Source organism: Bombus bifarius, unplaced genomic scaffold (genome assembly GCF_011952205.1).
Source record: "Bombus bifarius isolate JDL3187 unplaced genomic scaffold, Bbif_JDL3187 scf7180000008364_frag, whole genome shotgun sequence".
In the NCBI taxonomy this organism is placed as follows: Eukaryota; Metazoa; Arthropoda; class Insecta; order Hymenoptera; family Apidae; genus Bombus; species Bombus bifarius.
The window spans coordinates 3596-21884 of NW_022884617.1; the positions used below are offsets into that span (position 1 = coordinate 3596).

The following is an 18289-nucleotide window of genomic DNA, read 5'->3' on the forward strand; positions in this document are numbered from 1 at the left end:
AATTCGACGCTATATTTACATGCTCGCAAGGCATTCAGACGACTTCATTGCGTTAAATTCGCAATTTAGCAAACACGAATGTCTCAATCAATTTGTAGTTCGAAACAAATAAAAGATAATCAATTTTTCAAAATAACAATCGATATGTTCAATGCATTTGTCGATGCATTTGATCGTTACGTTCATTTAGCATTTTTATAATAAAAGCGTAGAACACATGTACATACGCATAATATTCCATGAAATGATTTATACAGAGTCTATTATGAGTCTCGTTTTATCATATTATAAAAGAATGAATTTTTCCCAATAAATGTAACTTCATACAAAATCTCGTTTAAAAAATTCAGTTTTTATTCTCATCAAATTAATTTAATATCGGAATATGTCATTTTAGTCGTTATAAAAATTTTATGTCAAAAAGCGTTCACAGATACATATATAAATAAATGTCCAATCCTATGCATTTATTTAAGCTGAAATCTGAACTTAAATATTTATTAACAATATTCTGACGAATATGTAATGAAAGATGAAAGCAGCTTTATTTTTTTTATAGGATGGCTCATACTTTTTATTCATTTTATGTTTTTCGTTGTCAGCGCGTAACTACCTATCAGCCGCATGAATGCCAGGTTTTACTACTCAGAAGCGAAGAAGCACAGATGCAAATATACGTTACCTTGCATGGAAAGACGTTAGATACATATAAAAGTCATAACGTAGCTATTTACACATGGGGAATATTTATTTTCGTATGAAATATTTTTGCTTCTGAATTCTCATTATAAATGTACGTCCATTTCCTACGTTAAAGTACGTCTCTGCTTTGAAAACCTTCATTTAAATATAACGGTTAACAAAATATTATTAGAGAAATATTAAAACGAGACGCTAAAAGAACATTTTAATAAAGTACAAATGATTATTTGTTCTTTGTTAACTTGCACTGCTGTAACTCTAATTTTATTAAATTCAAAATGAATCATTTATAAACTGAACCGGAATATAAAATTTTATTCCGCAAAAATCATAAAGTTGAAAGTTAGGAACGAATAACAAATGAATAACCTAGTTTCATTAAAAGGCACGTGGTTAAGGTACGCTAATCCGCGTAATAACTTTGACACTCCAATTATTATAAAATATGTATCCTTAAGGGATTTTTTTGCACGAATGCAAAATACTTTTCATACGTGCAACTGAATAAATGGGACGTGATTTTCAATATTTCTTTTTCTAGAATTTATAACAAAGTAACTGTTTCACAAATGTTTTCGCTGACATTTTTACTACGTAAATGTCTTCTTTTGTAATTAATAATTTCGACATTTCTCTGAACTTTCTTCGTTGCGATAAAAAAAATATACAAAGCTTATGACGTGCTTGTTTAAAAATATTTATACGGAACAAGACTTTGAATTTGTCAGACCAATCGTCCTAGCGAACGAATAAATTAAACGACTCGTAACAAAAAATTATTCCTGTCCATGTTTCTCTTTGTAAAAGTAATTCAAGGCAAGTTAGATGAATCGCTGTGTACCCTATTCGCGTAGCATGTGCTTTAACGACCAGCGTGCAAGCGTTAACGATGTGCTTTAGTTTCTCTCTGGTTGTGTTAAGTGTTTAAGTAATGAGCATATACTCACTACGGGTGGTTTGCATGAGATCACCTGGCACCACTTCGGCTTCGAATGATAGCAGATGCAGAGACTGCAAACCGCAGGTCCCGGCACAAGCATAAGACCATGTCGAATGGTTTCTCCTTGAAAGTCAGTACAGTTGTCGTCTATAGCATCTGAAGACGATTCTCAGCTTGAATATCTTTGCCATTCGACGGTCGTACGCGCAGTTACGTTAACCGTTTCAACGCCACTCAGCGTGATCATGCTGTACGCGTAGTGTGGTGAACTGTGTCGCGATGTTTGGTTACGATTGTCAATTCACAACGCGCTCGGTTCCGAACGTAGCTTGTCGCTAGTCTATCAGAGTTTCCTCTCGTAATTACTTTTCTTTCAAATAATCGTAAACCAAATAAAGAAAAAACTAATGTATAAATTACCTCTTGAATTGGAAAACCAATTACAGAACGTCACACAAACAAAAGGTAAAGCACGAATATTTGGCAACCTTTTGACTCTTTAGTATAACGTTTCTGATATAGCTGATGAAGTGAAGCGTGAACGCGTTGAACGGTATGTTTCGACAATCCGATACGGATTTTTAAAACATCCCTGATACTGAAACGGCTAATAGCGTTACGAAAACGATCGTGCCAGGAAATTTTTGTTCGGATCCGCAACGGATCCGCATTGCGGCTGCCACGATGCTTCTACGTAGCATTGATGCTTCATCGATGAAGCACGATTGAAATTGGATATTCGATTTCTTACTGGGGAGAGAGTTTTCATATCGTGTTTACTGTTTCACTTCGCAAGTGTGCTTTACAGTATACGTTAGAACTTGAAATCGAGCTATTTGAGTTAAAGTCGCTTGAAGCTTGAAATGACGTTTAAAGGATATAAGAATAATAGAAGGCTAAAATTCAAAAGTGTATATACGTACATATACATTTCAATAAAAATAGCAGATAATCTCAAGTAAAAAAAGTAGATTCGCGCTAGTAAAATAGTTTCAAAATACTTGTGAAAAGTCAAACGACTTGACTAATTAAAAATGGATGTAAGAGCTTAAAGGACAAAGGCGTATAAGAGTATCAATTAAGTAACAAATTCACAGTGACAAAGAGGTTTCCAGTCGATCGAATTCAAATAAATCGGCTAATTTGAACGAAACTTTAGATGCACGAGAAGCGACATTCGTCCTCAAGGACTACGAAAGTTCTACTGGGATGAATGAAAACTTTTGTCTGACCCGGTGTGTATACACAAGATGCGCGAATCTCGAGTACAGCTTGCATTAATTAAAGTAATTGGTTGGTTTGATCAAATTAATCGGTTTAAGCAAATCACTTTGAGTCCAATTACCGGATGTCATCGATGTGTGGCGGATCGGTATCAACAGGACGCCGACAGGTCGAGGCATCAACGCGGCGCAACACTTCCCGGGCGATCCGCGGGTACCAACCGCCAACACTAGAGGGCTACGACGACAACGTGTCTGTCTGTCTAACTCGCTAGCGGTCGAATATACGAGCGATTGATATAAATACCGCACCTAGCGAGACTCCCTCTACGTCTAAGGCAGGGACTACCGGGCATAGCCTTACTGACGAGTCCACCGGTAGTCCCGGGACGAAACGCACAACTCTCACTCTCTTTTCATCCGCCTCAGATGCTACGTTGAAATGGCGAACACCATCCAAGTAATTGATGTCCTTGTAATTATTTGTTAATCATGCGCGGAATCAGAACGATTCGACCTCGTTCCAAAGCAAATCGTTACTAGAGTAGAGACGGGAATTAATAATTCGTGTCAATTGTTCGATCGTGTTCACAAATTCAAATGCGGTTGAGTGGCGGAAACCATTTATAACACGTCCCATACAGCGTAGATCGCATACATGTCTTAGGATGTATTTTTGGTACTTATATATACTCTATATATATTCTTACTCTATATATACTGTAATATCGTAGAACGACGAACGATTGTCGGGTGAAGAGGATTTGACGCTGGAGGAGCTGAGGAGTAAGCTCGCACAGATGAATCTGCTTATATCCGGTGCGAGATCTGTGCTGGTTGCCAGGTTGAACAGAGCGTGCAAACCTGGTCGATCTACTCCTAAGGGTTCGAAGCGTGGCGAAGATCAGAGCTAATTGAGTCGTCGAAGAGTAGAGTCGTGAGAATTGATAGAGTTGTTAGAGAGAGAGAGTGTGTGTGTTAGATTCGTTGTGACGAGAGTGATCAAATAACTGTAAAGTTATTTGATATAGATACGAGTATTGCATTTAGTTTCCGTTAAATATCGTTCTCTGTCCAATTTATATTTGTATATTCAATTTAATATTAATAAATTGTAAGTAATCGAAAAAAAATTTCTATCCTTATTTTCCGATATTACATATACTTATATGTACTCTATATATATTCTCTATCTTAGATATACCATAAAATATTTCGTGAAATCGCGTATTCGTGTCTAATGTCACGGATTCTCTTTCCATAAGTCTGCGTTTTCTATATTATCTTTCTTCCTTATCAGTAGGCATTCTCACAATTTGTGATTAATACTGCTCGTACAGGAATGTTAGGTTTTTGACGTTGTAAAATTTCACGTGAAATAATAATGCCTATATATTGACTAATTTATCAATTAATTAAATCCGTGTATATCAAGTTTTCTATAATTTAGTACTTTCGTGTAACTACAGAAATTTGATGCAATATAAAACTTGATTAAAACAGCGATTCATTAGGAAACGAGAATAATGATGCAAATATTTTTTGTAGCCATTATATAGGATTTCGATCGCATAATTAATCAGTATCAACTTACCAGTCTTTAACGGAAGAACAGAAAGAAGGGCAGGCGGTACACAGACCGCAATCATGATCATTTTCATGTAGACTGACAGACTGCCGTACATCTTCGTTAGTCGTCAAAAGTCGCGATGAGAAGCGTAAAAGAAGTGCACTAGCCAGAAGTATCTGCGACAGAAATCAGAATACACTCGTTTTCGCATGGTTGGATCAATTTCGCGTGGGACTAACCTGATTGAACCTAACGCGGGATAATTGTGTTAGGGAAGTGATACATTTACACTGTACATGAGAGTGTGTGTGTAAGGGCCAGAGGGCGTCAAGGTCTTAGTGGAGACAAAAGACTGTTGCCAGATGTTAGAAGAATCTAGGACAGTCGGTTGGCGACAAGCGTGCGTGCAAGACGTTCTTCAGAGTGTAATATAGATGTATAACTGTTGTGTGGGAAATATAGTCAATTATTTGTATTCCCAAATCCTCGAATTTCCTTAACATGGTAGCAGAGCGTGGTTACTAGTTTTGCAAGATATTTAGTGCGTGGTTACGATCTTGCGAGTGAGTTTGCAGTAAAGAAAAAAAACTTTCAGAGGAACAAAATATACTTCGAGCACGTAGGAACGCTTGAGTAAGAAAAGAAAAAAAAATGAAGAATCAATTAAAATGGAGAGATCGGAAATCATGATACCTATATTCGATGGTGAGGATTATGGAATGTGGAAGCAAAGAATCACGATGTTTCTCAAATATAAGGAATGCGAGGTTGTTACAACTAGAATAAAGAACGAAAGAGACGATGAAGACTGGGACAAAAAGGATTTGAAGGCGATAAATATAATTTATAGTGCAATATCGAACAGACAATTGGAGTATGTTAGGGAAGGAAAAACGGCGTATGATATAATAAAAAGGTTCGATGAAATGTACTTGAAAGAGTCGACGGCACTGCAGATCGTATGCAGAAGGAGATTGGAAAACATAAGACTGGAGAACTACAGTGATTCAGCATCATTCTTTAACGATTTCGAAAAATTAATAAATGAATTAAAAAGTGCGGGCGCACAAGTAAGTGAGAGGGAAAAGCTGAATTACATGCTGAATACGTTAACCGAAGAATACAGCTACATAGCGGACATAATAGACGCATTGAAAGAAGAGAATCAAACGGTAGCGTATGTGAAAAATAAAATAGAAATAGCAGAGAAGAAAAATAAATCCAATGGAGGAGAAAGGCAAACCAACGCCTTTTCTGCAAAAAAGGAAGGATGCTTCAGATGTGGAAGATTAGGACACTTTGCGAGAGAGTGTCAAAATGGCGTCCAAGCCAGTAACGGCTATTGGCATGGGCCAACACGTGGTCGAAACAGAGGAAGAGAGAACAAAGGCAATACGAGCAGAGGACGTGGAAACTTTCATCGTCAATCAAGAACCGGCACGGGCGAGCATGGAAACTCAAGAGCAGGCATATGGACAGCAACAGCGCACGCAACAAACAGCAGTGAGACGAATGAAATAAGTAAGAACGAAATAGTGTGGCTATTAGATAGCGGTTGTACCGATCACATAATTAATAATATAAATTATTTCGATAAATCTATCGACCTAAAAGAACCGGTAAATATATATTTAGGCGATAATAGACCGATAAAAGCGACAAAAGTTGGGAATGTTATAAGTTATTTTGAAGCATTCGGAAAACAAAATGAAATAAATATGAGGAAAGTATTTTACGCGAAAGAAATGTCCGCAAATTTGATTAGTTTAGGTAAACTAACAGACAATAAGAATACGGTTATTTCCAAAGGAAATATTGCGAAAGTAATAGATGAGGATAATAAACTTACAGCTGTAGCGTTCAAAGAAAATGGGACATATAGAATAAAAAGTATATTGAAAGGGAAGAAGCACTTAGTAAACAGCGCCGAACGTAGTGGTATGAGTAAAAAGGAAAGATGGCATAGGATGCTAGGACACGTAAATTTTAAATATTTAGAGATTTTGGGTAAAGAGCAGCTAGTGACTGGCATACCGAATGAATTTGAAAAGGAGTCAAGGACTCAGTGGAGACAAAAGACTGTTGCCAGATGTTAGAAGAATCTAGGCTAGTCGGTTGGCAACCAGCGTGCGTGCAAGACGTTCTTAGAGAGGAATATAGATGTATAACTGTTGTATGGGAAATATAGTCAATAATTTGTATTCCCAAATCCTCGAATTTCCTTAACAATAAAAAAAATGATATTGCATAATTTACAATTATTTTCGATAGCTTACGTCAGTATGTTGGAGTGTAAACTATAAAATATTCAAAAACTGATATCATTTAGACATAATTTAGAAAAACAATAAATTGCGGAAACCGATAGTTAAAACTCGATACGATCGATACTCCAAAACTCTAATCCTAATAATTACTCAACAATAATAACCGATAATTCATGTTAATTAATGTTTGAACTCCGTTTTTCTTCTGTATGTGTATACAAATTTTGTACAGTTTGATAAAGCGAAATTAAATTATCATCTTTTTGTACTACTTCAAACATTGAGATTTGTGATCTTCAAGGTCGATCACACATATTTTCATATTGCGGAGTTGCAAGGGTAATTAATTTTGCAATCGGTTTTCCTTTGATACAGATGTGAATACAAATAGCCATTGATTGACAATATACCGAAGCAATTCTAGTTGAATTTGAAGTCATCGATCCTTTGATATTTTTGGAAGAATAGTAAAAGTACAGAGAAAACAAGAAAAAATGGCGTTAACTAAAAGATAGCTCCAATGTATCTCATAAATATTATCTATGTATCATTTGTAAGATGTAAGTGACCAAGATATCGAATTATACAAAAATTGTATGTAATGATTAATACTTGAACGTTACTTACATTTATGTACATGAAAATTTGATCTTTTATTAACTAAGTTATTGATCGACAAAATGACTTCCTACATAATTCTCCGCCTGAACTGAAATGCATATTTTTTTTTACGCAGGCCTTATGTGTAGCTAGCAACGAGCAAACAGATTAATTACTTTACACACGGTCGTATCTTGTTTGCTGTAGGCGAGTTCTCTCGTGTAATCAACGAAGTACTCAACTTTAAAGCGATAACAGAAGAACATTATTGTATCGATAAAAATCATGCTTTTTTCAAAGAAATATGTAACTCGTATTTTTTTTAAAGCAACCCTCATAACGTATTGAATAAAATAATCATACATTTTTTTTTGTTCAACATTTGTAAAATACGATATTATCAAGATCACCAAGGAGGTAATCTTCAATTCTTAATGAATATAATAAAAAACATAATTAATGATTGTTTGATGGTTTTATTATTATCTCTATAATACAAAAGCACAATATCGTGTCAACAGTTTATATAGTTCGTATGTTTCTGTAGGAATACACAAATAATAGTTCTCTATCACAACGTAATCTAAAGGGAAAACCCTAACTAAATGACAAAAATATCGGTAATAACTGGAACTAATGAATGTTAAAAGCAATCAGTATATTCCATACAAACTTCCATCAACACGATTCGTTCTTCATTCTCTCAACACACTAAGACCGCAATCTTTAAACGCTTATAAAACCATAAGCAATCGTGAAGTTTAGAATTCGCTAACTGGGCGTCTCTCAATCCAGTTTTTGATCTTGGGCAGAAGGAGGACCTTTTTCTCCAGCAGCTTCAGATTCTCGTAATTCTCGATCAGATCAGACTTGTACATAAAGTTCAAATAATCGAGCAGAGCAACGAATGTTAAATCAGCCCAAGAGAGAGTACCATCGTAGAAGTAGCCGTCATTTTCCTTCACTTGCTGGTCCAAACGTTCTAAAATGAACGGCAGCGTCTCTTCAGCAGCCTTGCGTTTTGCAGCTTTGACCTTCTCGTCCTCCTCATAGTGGAAGGCGGCAATTTCTGAAAATTTGTTTTCAGTTAAATACTATTCGCTAATGTTATACTAATTTGAATACAGTGTTGTGCGAAATTTAAATGATACTGAAGATAGAATTACAATCCTTTTTAATCCTTTGTCTTGTATTGTTGACATACGTGTATCGTTCGATTAAATCAAATATTAAATCGGATTTCAACTAATAAATACCTGAACAGATATGTACTATCTGTTATCAAGATTCTCATAAGATTTATGCAAAACAGCACTGGATACTCACTATGACGAATATCATGAATAGTATCAACAGTGGCATCAATATGAAGATTTGCCCAGTCAGTCTTTCCAGCTAAGTCATATTGTTTGGCTAAGTAACGGCAAATAGCTGTAGACTGAGCAACCTTCCTTCTATCAGCTACGAGCATAGGAAGCAGGCCATAAGGAGTCACTAAAAACATACAACTAATAGAATCAAAGATTCTATCGAACAAACAGATTATGATGCTTCTTAAATATCTAGCTTCCTGTTATCTGTTTTGGAAAGATATAATTTAATTTATTGATAATTTATCAGCAAACAAAGGGCATTGTCTCCTTAACAATACCTATTGTTCTCCCACATATCTTATAGAGCAATGGAGAGTAAACAATAATCTCTGTTATACTCTGCATAATTGTGTTCTACTTTATTTAGCTACTTTAGTTAAATTAGGAAAGATGAGATTTAAGAAACAGAACTTCTTTAAATTTTAAGCTTACAGGGCTTTATTTCTGGCCAGACGTCCTTTTTGATACGTTCATCTTCAAATGGAATACTAGCATAGCTGAAGAAGAACGGATTGGTTCTGCCAATGCCGTAACTGGGAAGTAAGTCAATTTATAGAGCGGCATCTTCCTGGAAGTATAATATATACAAAGTAAAAACAAAGAATCATTGATGACAAGAATTATATTATTACAAATTATGAAGTATAAGACAATTTAAGTAAAAAGCATCAACTACTAACTACTCGCATAGCTATTTGTATCTTTATATTTTAATATAGCTTAGATATAAAAAGAATATTATTTTTCGATGTAATAATGTATAAACTTGCGCCAAATATTATAACAAAATATTGCACTTTCTATTTAAGTAGGATAGACATATTACCGGCATTTATCTTTTTTCTATAGCAATGAAATTGTTTATAAAAAAGTTTATAAGAAAACTATCAATTAATGCAAACAACGCATTTCAAAATATTAATTACATTCGCGCGATTCGTTATCCCTAGTATTAATTTAACCATATGGTTCTATACACCCAAGACCCTCTAACAGTAATTTAGTACCATTACTAGTCGTATGTACAATGTATGTTTGTATACAACTTTCGTAACTACAAAACATTCAGCAGTGATTATATATTCTTCCAAACATAAGAAACATTTTCTAATTGCATACTTAAATTTATCGATCAATTATGAACATATGATAACATTTATTTCTTTCAACTACTAATTTTCAAATCCTCTGCTGTTCCGTTAATTGAACGACGCGCCGACTTTTCGTACAAGTATCTTGTACCTTATCTGTATTATTTAGTTATCAATAAAGAAGAAACATTTTCTAATTGTATATTTAAATTTATCGATCAATTATGAACATGTAATAACATTTATTTCTTTCAACTATTAATTTTTAAATCATCTGCTGTTCGGTTAATTGAAGGATGTCGGCTTTCTGTAGAAGTATTTCATATTTATTATTTAATTATGAATAAGGAAAAAACATACAAAATATAGTTTTTAAACGGTTTATTATTTATAAAGAGAAACTTTGACTCAGGATATATATACTATATATATACTATTTACTTACAATTTTTTTTTTTAAGACTTCAAAGTCGAAACAAGCACAGGAAATTTCCAAGCCGGTTAACAGAAACTTGAATGAGACAAAAATAACCTTTAGATATCTATATGTTCTTCTTCCCCCCTGTTGCTTCCACGTAACTCTTATCCTATTGGTGGAGCTGTGCTGATATGTGAAATTATGACTACATAAAAACATCCGGAAAGACTCATTGAATGATTTTATAGTTTAAGGTTAATAAATTTCCATAAATTAAAGTTGAAAATTTATGAGAACATGTTTTCTGTAACAAAACTTAGTAAAAACAAACTAGTAAGGTTTATAGATTCTTTAATGATTATGTATGTATTCATAAACTAGTTCGATAAACATCGTTCGATAAAACGTCGAACAACACACAACATTGAAGCGCGAAATTTCAAATTCAAGGAAAGATAAATAACAAATATTGCGAACAAATGATATTAAATTTACAATAATCTCATGTAAGAAAGAATAAAAGGGATAAAAGTAGTACAGAAGATAGAAAAATCTATAAAACTGGTGGCTGGGAAATAGAAAATATATAAATTTATGTTATTAGAGTTTAGTACTTCTGTCGATCAATGTGTTACGACCGTTCGCGGAGAGACGCAGTCGCAGTAGCGAGAGGCGTAAATTCTCGCTACGATTCGGTGAATCGACGCCGCGAAGTAGTCGTTCCCCTGTTTCGGTTAAGATAAGAGGTGGTTAAATGAATATGACACAGTATAGTAAGTTATATTTCACCGTTTATTCCAACAACTCATAACGAAGGCAGTTACGCTGGTGCGTATGTACGAGATTTTTTTTTTTTTTATTTATTTGTTGAAATTACAATCAATTCTCGCGTTGAGGATATGTACGAGATGAATGAGTGACTGATCTGTGGGTGTGTCCTACCCGGTGGAAGGATATTGACCGTTCGAAGGATGTGAAATCAGAACTGTCTTGGGAGACGATGCTGTCTCGGAGGAAAGCTAAGGATGGGTGTGTCTAGCGCACGGGACCATCGGATTTGTTGGTGACGATTTTAGTTAGGAGAGTGAAGGAAGTGGCTTCGTTGTTAATTGGTTAACGAAGGGTCTTAACCGCCCTCGAGAGAAAGTGGTTAGTGGGAGGAAAGTTGTAGCATACGTGAGAAAAACTAACTTTCCCTTGTCCAGTCGGGGTAGACAATAGTCTTTAGAAATTCTTCGGAAACAGACGTTTGTTTGGTTTGAAGGACCTTTTCTAGGAAATCTATGAGATTTATGGAAGGTACTTGAAACTATGGAGGATACGCTGCGAGTATCCGGTGACATCTGGTTGCCATATTGCTCGCGGTGCGACGTAACAAAATGGAATAGAAAGATTATACCACAGACGAAATTATACTTTATACTTTATTATTACATTACATCAATTGACATCTTTGGAATTACAACGATTCGATACACATTTTAACGTTTTAAACGTTTTAACGTTTAACATTCTAACATTCAGTTAGAACTTTGTATTGATTAGAGATATTGTAACGACCAGAAATATCGATACATATATCAATACGTTTACCTCGAAATTCGTAGATTCGTACTCTTCATTGTCCATACAAATTGTGTCATATATGTCCAAACCAAATTTAATTTCCAATTTAAAACCAAAATTCTTTTTCGAAAATGGCACTTCCAATTCTTCTTATTCTCACTATTTAATTGCTAGCCGTATCAAGTAACAACGAAAAAAATAATAATATCTAAACGTTAAGCAGGTCCATATTTTGGGGGATACAATTAAAAAAGTAAATCGTCGGTGGAATATTGTTTCACCTATCAAGAATTTTGGAAGATATAATTAGAAAGGTACAACCTGGGTAGAAAATTGTACTCCTTATCGAGCATTTTTGAAAATATAATTGAGAAAGTGGAATCTGGATAGAAAATTGTTTTACCTACGAAGCATTATAAAAAGTAAGTTTAATAAAACTATACCTTGGATATTTCATATATTTTTTCATATTATACGCATTCGTTAAAATTTTACACTCCCAAACATCCTGCTATACTTGCACAAAAAAGCGCAGTCTAGTAATATCCCCCTCACTGCTCCTCGCATTTTCTTTCTAATCATCTCTCGTTCGCTTTTCCTGATATTATTCTCAGCGTAAGTTCAGAGTGGCGGTTTTTAAACTCAGGAACGCGCGGCTGTTCGTTAAATGAAATATCAAACGTAAGAATTGCCGCAGTCTTAACGCGAGATAATTCATTTCGTGGCACAGAGCGCACGTCGTTGAATATTAATTCATATCTCATATAAGTTGCGAATAAAAAAAGCAGATAAAAGAGGACAAAAATCCGATAATTACCGCGAATCTTTACGCAATTTCAAGAAATACAAAAGAAATTTGTTTGTAAGCATGCTACTAAGTATTATTAGAAGTACTGTACTTTCGATATTTTACATATTCTTGCATATTTTCTACATTTTTCTGTATTTTTGTATCCTTAAACTTTCCGTAAACGCGTAAACGTCTGCGTTCTGACAATGACAAGGAAGATTCTACTGATAAAAATAAAGCATCGAATTTCACCGAACTCTCAGAAATGTAATTCTCAGATCACATAAATTAAAAGGAAAGAACAAAAGAAAATACAAATATATATATATATACATACGTAGCCACAAATCAATTTGGATCACGACAGATAAAATAGGTAGCAATAATGTCTCCACGAACATTATCATAATTTATTGGAATTTACATAAAATCCAAAGAATGCTATTGTTTCAATGACACGGCGTTTTGTCGAGTTAGATAAATATGAATTGTGTGTTTGAACAAGTGTTCGGTCGTGTTTCACGCGACGAAAAAGGAAATCACAAGACAAGGTGTCGCCTCGTTGGAAGCAACAAATCGCAATACGAGGGTGGAAATTGGGTGACACCGGGAGGATTACGAGGGATGAGAAATCTGTCGAGAGCGTGAAAGGCTCGCGGTCACCGGGTTTCTCCAGTTCTGTCGCTTTTAACGCCGAGTTCTTCCGCTTCGAGGATAGAAGCTGCGAAATATCGAGGCCATTGTCCAAAGATTTTCAAGAATATCCGATGCAACGTCTTGAAATTTACGAGAGCAAGTCTGATAAATTCTTATCTCTGGTCCATTCGTGGCCAATTTTTTAATACCCTCGTAACTTGTAACGACAAATAAAAATATTGGTACAGGCCAATTTTTTTTTGGATAAAATCTTGTGTGAATTTACAAAAAATACGATTCTTCGTTTAATTTTTTTCCCTTATTGTCTTTACATATTTGGAGTTTAAACGCGTTATAAGTACGTTTTTTTTTTTAACATGATTACGTAGAATTCTTATTCTGAATAAATTATTTGTTTCCGCTTCATAACTGTTTCTAAATTACAGTGCATTTAATCTTGAAATGCACAGTAACATTTTATACTTTTTACGTTCTAAGGAATTTTCAGGATCGGTTAAAAATTAAATTACAGTAATGGTAATACTCAATATTAATGTCAGACGTGGATACTTCACTGTTTTGTATAATAATTTGTTATCTTGGCATCGATCAAGGTATATAATATACAAAGCGTACAGATTAATAAGAATTTTAATTAATCCTTCTTCTATAGTATTCACCGTTCTTTTCGAGCTCGTACCATTTCAAATAGACTTTCGAATAGATTTCAAAGATTTGTCTGTTCAAATAAAATGCGATCTTTTTTATTTCCCTATCAGTCGTCCCGTTACTGTTCCGTTGTTTCCAACAGATTGCAGATTCGTTTAAAAAACATTTGTAACGAAAAACAAACCCACTCGCAGAAATGTTATTCAATATCGCATTTATAACTTTCATAGACATCCTCCTCTCATTGCTATCATTGTAAACAGATTGAAACTTCGTTTGCAAACACTCGCGATTAAAAAAAAAAAGAAGAATTAATCTTAAACAATTTTATCTTGTGTTCCATTTATAATTTTCATAATTGTCTTCCCGACGTTGTATCATTTTAAATGGCTTTTTTCTATCCATCTATGTTGCAGCGAGATCAACGGTCCTAATTACTAAATGAGCACGATGTGTTCATACAAATTCACTTTTTATGAACGCGATGAAACGAAATGAAACCTAAGTAGAGATTTGTTTTCTTATCAAGTATAACGAGTTTTATACTTTGGATAGATTGCCTCGTTGTGAGAAGGTCTTAATCGTTTATAATCGCGATTAAGTAATTGCAATAAGTCATATTTTTAAGAAACGTTCTCACATGCTGTCACACACTCTAATTAGAAAAGGATCATGAAACATTCGGTTTATGATATTATTTGTTTGTAAATCTTCCTGCTTCCGGAAACATTTTTAAATATGAAAATATTTATATACAAAATTAAATATTTTTTTCAATATCAACACTTCTTGCGTTTATGTTGTCCTAGTCAGAATTATATTATTTCGTGTATCCTGTTGCTTTTTATATGATAGTCCTCCCGTTGGCCGCGGATTCGTTATCAAGCCTGAGGCCCTCGTCACTAGTGTCACTATCGACAATAAAGGTACCCCACCTGCGACCGGACGATGGAGAACTCCAACACGGAATCGCAATCTCCTGCGAGCCCTGCCCGGGAGGGCGCCTCGAGCTCGCACTCGGAATGTGACTCGAGCTCGGATTCGGATTCAGACTCGACATCAGAAGTGGCATCCGAACACACGTTGTCGACACGGGATCGTAAGAGTATCGTGCGCGCACTAAAGCGGTCGCTAGGGAAGAAGAAGAGGAAGAAGAAGAAGAAGAAAGGCCACCGGGCAACCTGGGTATCGCTACCGCGCTTCAACCCCGAAGCCGCGGACGCAGATCCAGCCGCCTGTGCACAGCCGTCGGCCTGCTCATGAGGGACCACCCCCTGAAAAACAGCGCACTGTATTCTGCCCTAAACCGTGCCCTAGAGGGTCCGGCAGCGTATTGGCTTACGCAGATAATGAACGGCGACGAGCTCACCTGGCCAGATTTTAAGGAACAATTCGCCGCGCACTTCGGTGGCCAAGAAGTAGCAGCCGCGTCGCTAATCAAGGTAGCCGAGGAACTACCGCGGGACGGCGAAACACCAGGAGCGTACGGAAATCGTATCATCACCCTCCTGGGGTCGAAGTGGCGAAATTCAACCAGGGAAGAGGTACTCGCCGCCACCGCCCTCCATCTGCTGGGCTCGCGCGATGAACGTTTTAAACGACTAGCGCTCACGAGTGACATCACGTCGGTGAAACAATTCCAAAGAGAAATGAAGCCCTTCCTATACACGGAGTGGCCAACGCCCCCGCCGTGGAGGTCATTAGCGAGCTCCGGAAACAAACGAGGCAGGTCACCCGCCCCCTGGACCAGGTGTGGCCACTGCGGTATTTACGGACATCCGACATTCGAATGCCGCAAGAGGGCGAAGTGGGAACCGAAGAAGGACCCCCGACGCCCGGAGGAAAGCCGACCGGCTGCACCACCAAAAGCGTTGTGCTTTCACTGCCACATGCCGGGACACATCGCGTCTCGCTGTCCCTCGCGGCGAGAAGAAAAACATTGCCCCGAGGACGAGCGCCGGGTCGATGCCTGCATGGTGGAAGCCCCGACGGGTAGACTAAGCCAGCAGGCCACACACGAGGACGTGTAAGTGTCAGGATGTCCGAGTCGGAGACGAAAGGACGCCGGGGCCCCTCTGGAACTTCAGGACAACACCCTAACCTTGCAACCTAGAGCCTAATATAGCCATAACGAAACAATCGCAAGTATCCAAACCGATAGCAATCGTACGTCGATCGGAGGATCGTGTGTACTGAGACACTCGACCGGAGTCTTGTTTCGGTGGCGTCGTTGGGATGACGAGCAGTCTTGCTAGAGAGCTGATCGGTGAAGGAAGTCGAGTGCCTTACGAGCAGGGAGTGGTGCACGTGTGAGTTAGAGCAAGGGAACCTGTCCTCCCGTTGGTCACGGATTCGTTATCAAGCCTGAGGCCCTCGTCACTAGTGTAACTATCGACAATAAAGGTACCCCACGCGCGACCGGACGATGGAGAACTTCAACGCAGAACCGCTACCTCCCGCGAGCCCTCCCCGGGAGGGCGCCTCGAGCTCGGACTCGGAGATTCAGACTCGACATATATATTATTATATATATTATATATACTATTATATCTATATAATATATGTATTTATATCTATAAATATATGTATAAATATATCTGTTTAAAAAAATAAAGTTGACCTTCATATATCGCCAATAATATCGCGTGTGTAAAAAGAAACTAATTACATTTAATTCTTTTTTTACATTTATTTATTTTTTATTATTATTTTTTTCACAACTAATTACATTTAATTATTACATTTACATACATTTAACTATTATTACATACATATACATACATTTAATTATTATTTTTTTCATAATTATATCTCGTTTGAAATATTTTTCGACATAATTAATTGTTTCAAAAACACATATTCCAGCCTTCTAAATGATTTATTTTGCGTATTATACGAATTATTCCATCTATAAATAAATTGTTCTCTATACACACAAACACGCACACAGTCTGTTAATTACACGAGTTAATTGTATCATTTTTCTCGATATGTTGACAGAGCAAGGAAAATGAGCGACGAACCTATCTACAAACTAATCTACTTCAATGCCCGTGCTCGTGCCGAACATATACGGTACATATTTGCATATACTGGCATCGAGTATACCGACGAGAGGATCCCCGAAGAACTCTGACCTGAATACAAGGATTGTAAGCGTGAAGAATCGATTTTTACTTTCATCGTTCAACTCTCAGGTATCTACCATTTACTCAAACTTTTCTGTATATAAAACTTTCGTTTCACGTGCAGGCTAAACTTACTTAAAGTAAAATTTCATACGGAATAAAGTCGAACTTTTCATTAAGTTTTGCTTCCGTAATATCGTGTTTATCGAATACCAACTTAATTCACTTACGATTCTCGAATTTTTGTGTTGCAATCTTTATTGTTTCCAATGAATCGAAGCATTTCGAATATTTTGAGAAAACCGTAAATAGGTGACTTAAAATAGGAATACAAAAATACTTCTACGTTTCTCGTTAATTTAAAAACTTTTTAGGACTTGTCGGAAAAAAGGATAAAAAATTGAAATCAGTTCGGAAATGAACAAGAACATAGCTAAAAAGTCGAAAGAACAAAGCAGACATAAAATTCGATCTTCCGTTGCGACATTTCTATCGTAAATAGTATAATAAAAGTTTTACGCAGCATAGTCTTCGATATAATCTTATATGTCGCTTGCAGATAGAGAAACCAAAAATCAACGTAAGTCTGTAAATCAATCCTGTCGGTGTAAAACACAAAATTACGTTCGCAAGAAACATTCGATTTATATTCCTTGCATTACAATTTTCATTACAAGAACCGTGTACATTTTCTAATATTTTTTCCGTGTCTGGTATTATGCGACGTGAATTTTTTATTCGCAGTTGTAAGTCCACTATCATTGCATAAGGTCTTCCCGCAAAACGATACTGATCGTTCCTCGTACATTCAGTACACCGCATCGGACAGATTCGTTCCTTTCCGTGAGAATTACAAATTTTATACTCGATCTTTTATCCTTGATTTTAAAAACTTTAGGTTCTTCCCAACAGTCAAAAACACGCGATACCCTGTCCATCGTAATCGTAAGAAAAGAAAAAAAGGAGAAAGAAGACATTTCTGTATTTCTTTACTAGGCCATGTTGATTAAAACCGAAATGATTTCGATTCATTTATTCACAAGAACGCAACGGCCTCGGAAGCTGTCTTGTGATTTCCTATCGATCGTTTCCCTCTACACAGTGTTCATATGAGCCATGTTTGTTCTTAGCAATGCCTTATAAAATATTGCCTGTGCTGGAGATAGACGGGAAACCGGTAGCGCAGAGTAACGCTGTGGCGCGATACTTGGCGAAGAAGTACGATCTAATGGGAAGGAACGAATGGAATGCGATGATATGCGACGTGCTCGTCGATACTCTTGGAGACTTGAAGCAAGGTGAGTAACTGATGAGAT

General features: G+C 36.3%; 1 protein-coding gene and 2 pseudogenes across 1 annotated transcript; 2 read left to right on the forward strand and 1 right to left on the reverse strand.

Moving 5' to 3' along the window:
• Positions 1-7758: 7758 nt before the first annotated feature.
• LOC117212749 lies at positions 7759-9239 on the reverse strand (annotated as a pseudogene).
• Positions 9240-14814: 5575 nt separating this feature from the next.
• On the forward strand, positions 14815-16264 carry LOC117212750. The gene is made up of 2 exons (XM_033457778.1): positions 14815-14884; positions 15098-16264. Exon 2 carries the CDS (start codon positions 15105-15107, stop codon positions 15873-15875), a length of 771 nt encoding a protein of 256 aa, XP_033313669.1. The 5' UTR covers positions 14815-14884; positions 15098-15104; the 3' UTR covers positions 15876-16264.
• Positions 16265-16760: 496 nt separating this feature from the next.
• LOC117212751 lies at positions 16761-18271 on the forward strand (annotated as a pseudogene).
• Positions 18272-18289: the final 18 nt, after the last annotated feature.

Bases quoted from the DNA above. Each gene is read 5' to 3' on its own strand.
- LOC117212750 (XM_033457778.1), top strand. From the start codon at position 15,105: ATGAGGGACCACCCCCTGAAAAACAGCGCACTGTATTCTGCCCTAAAC.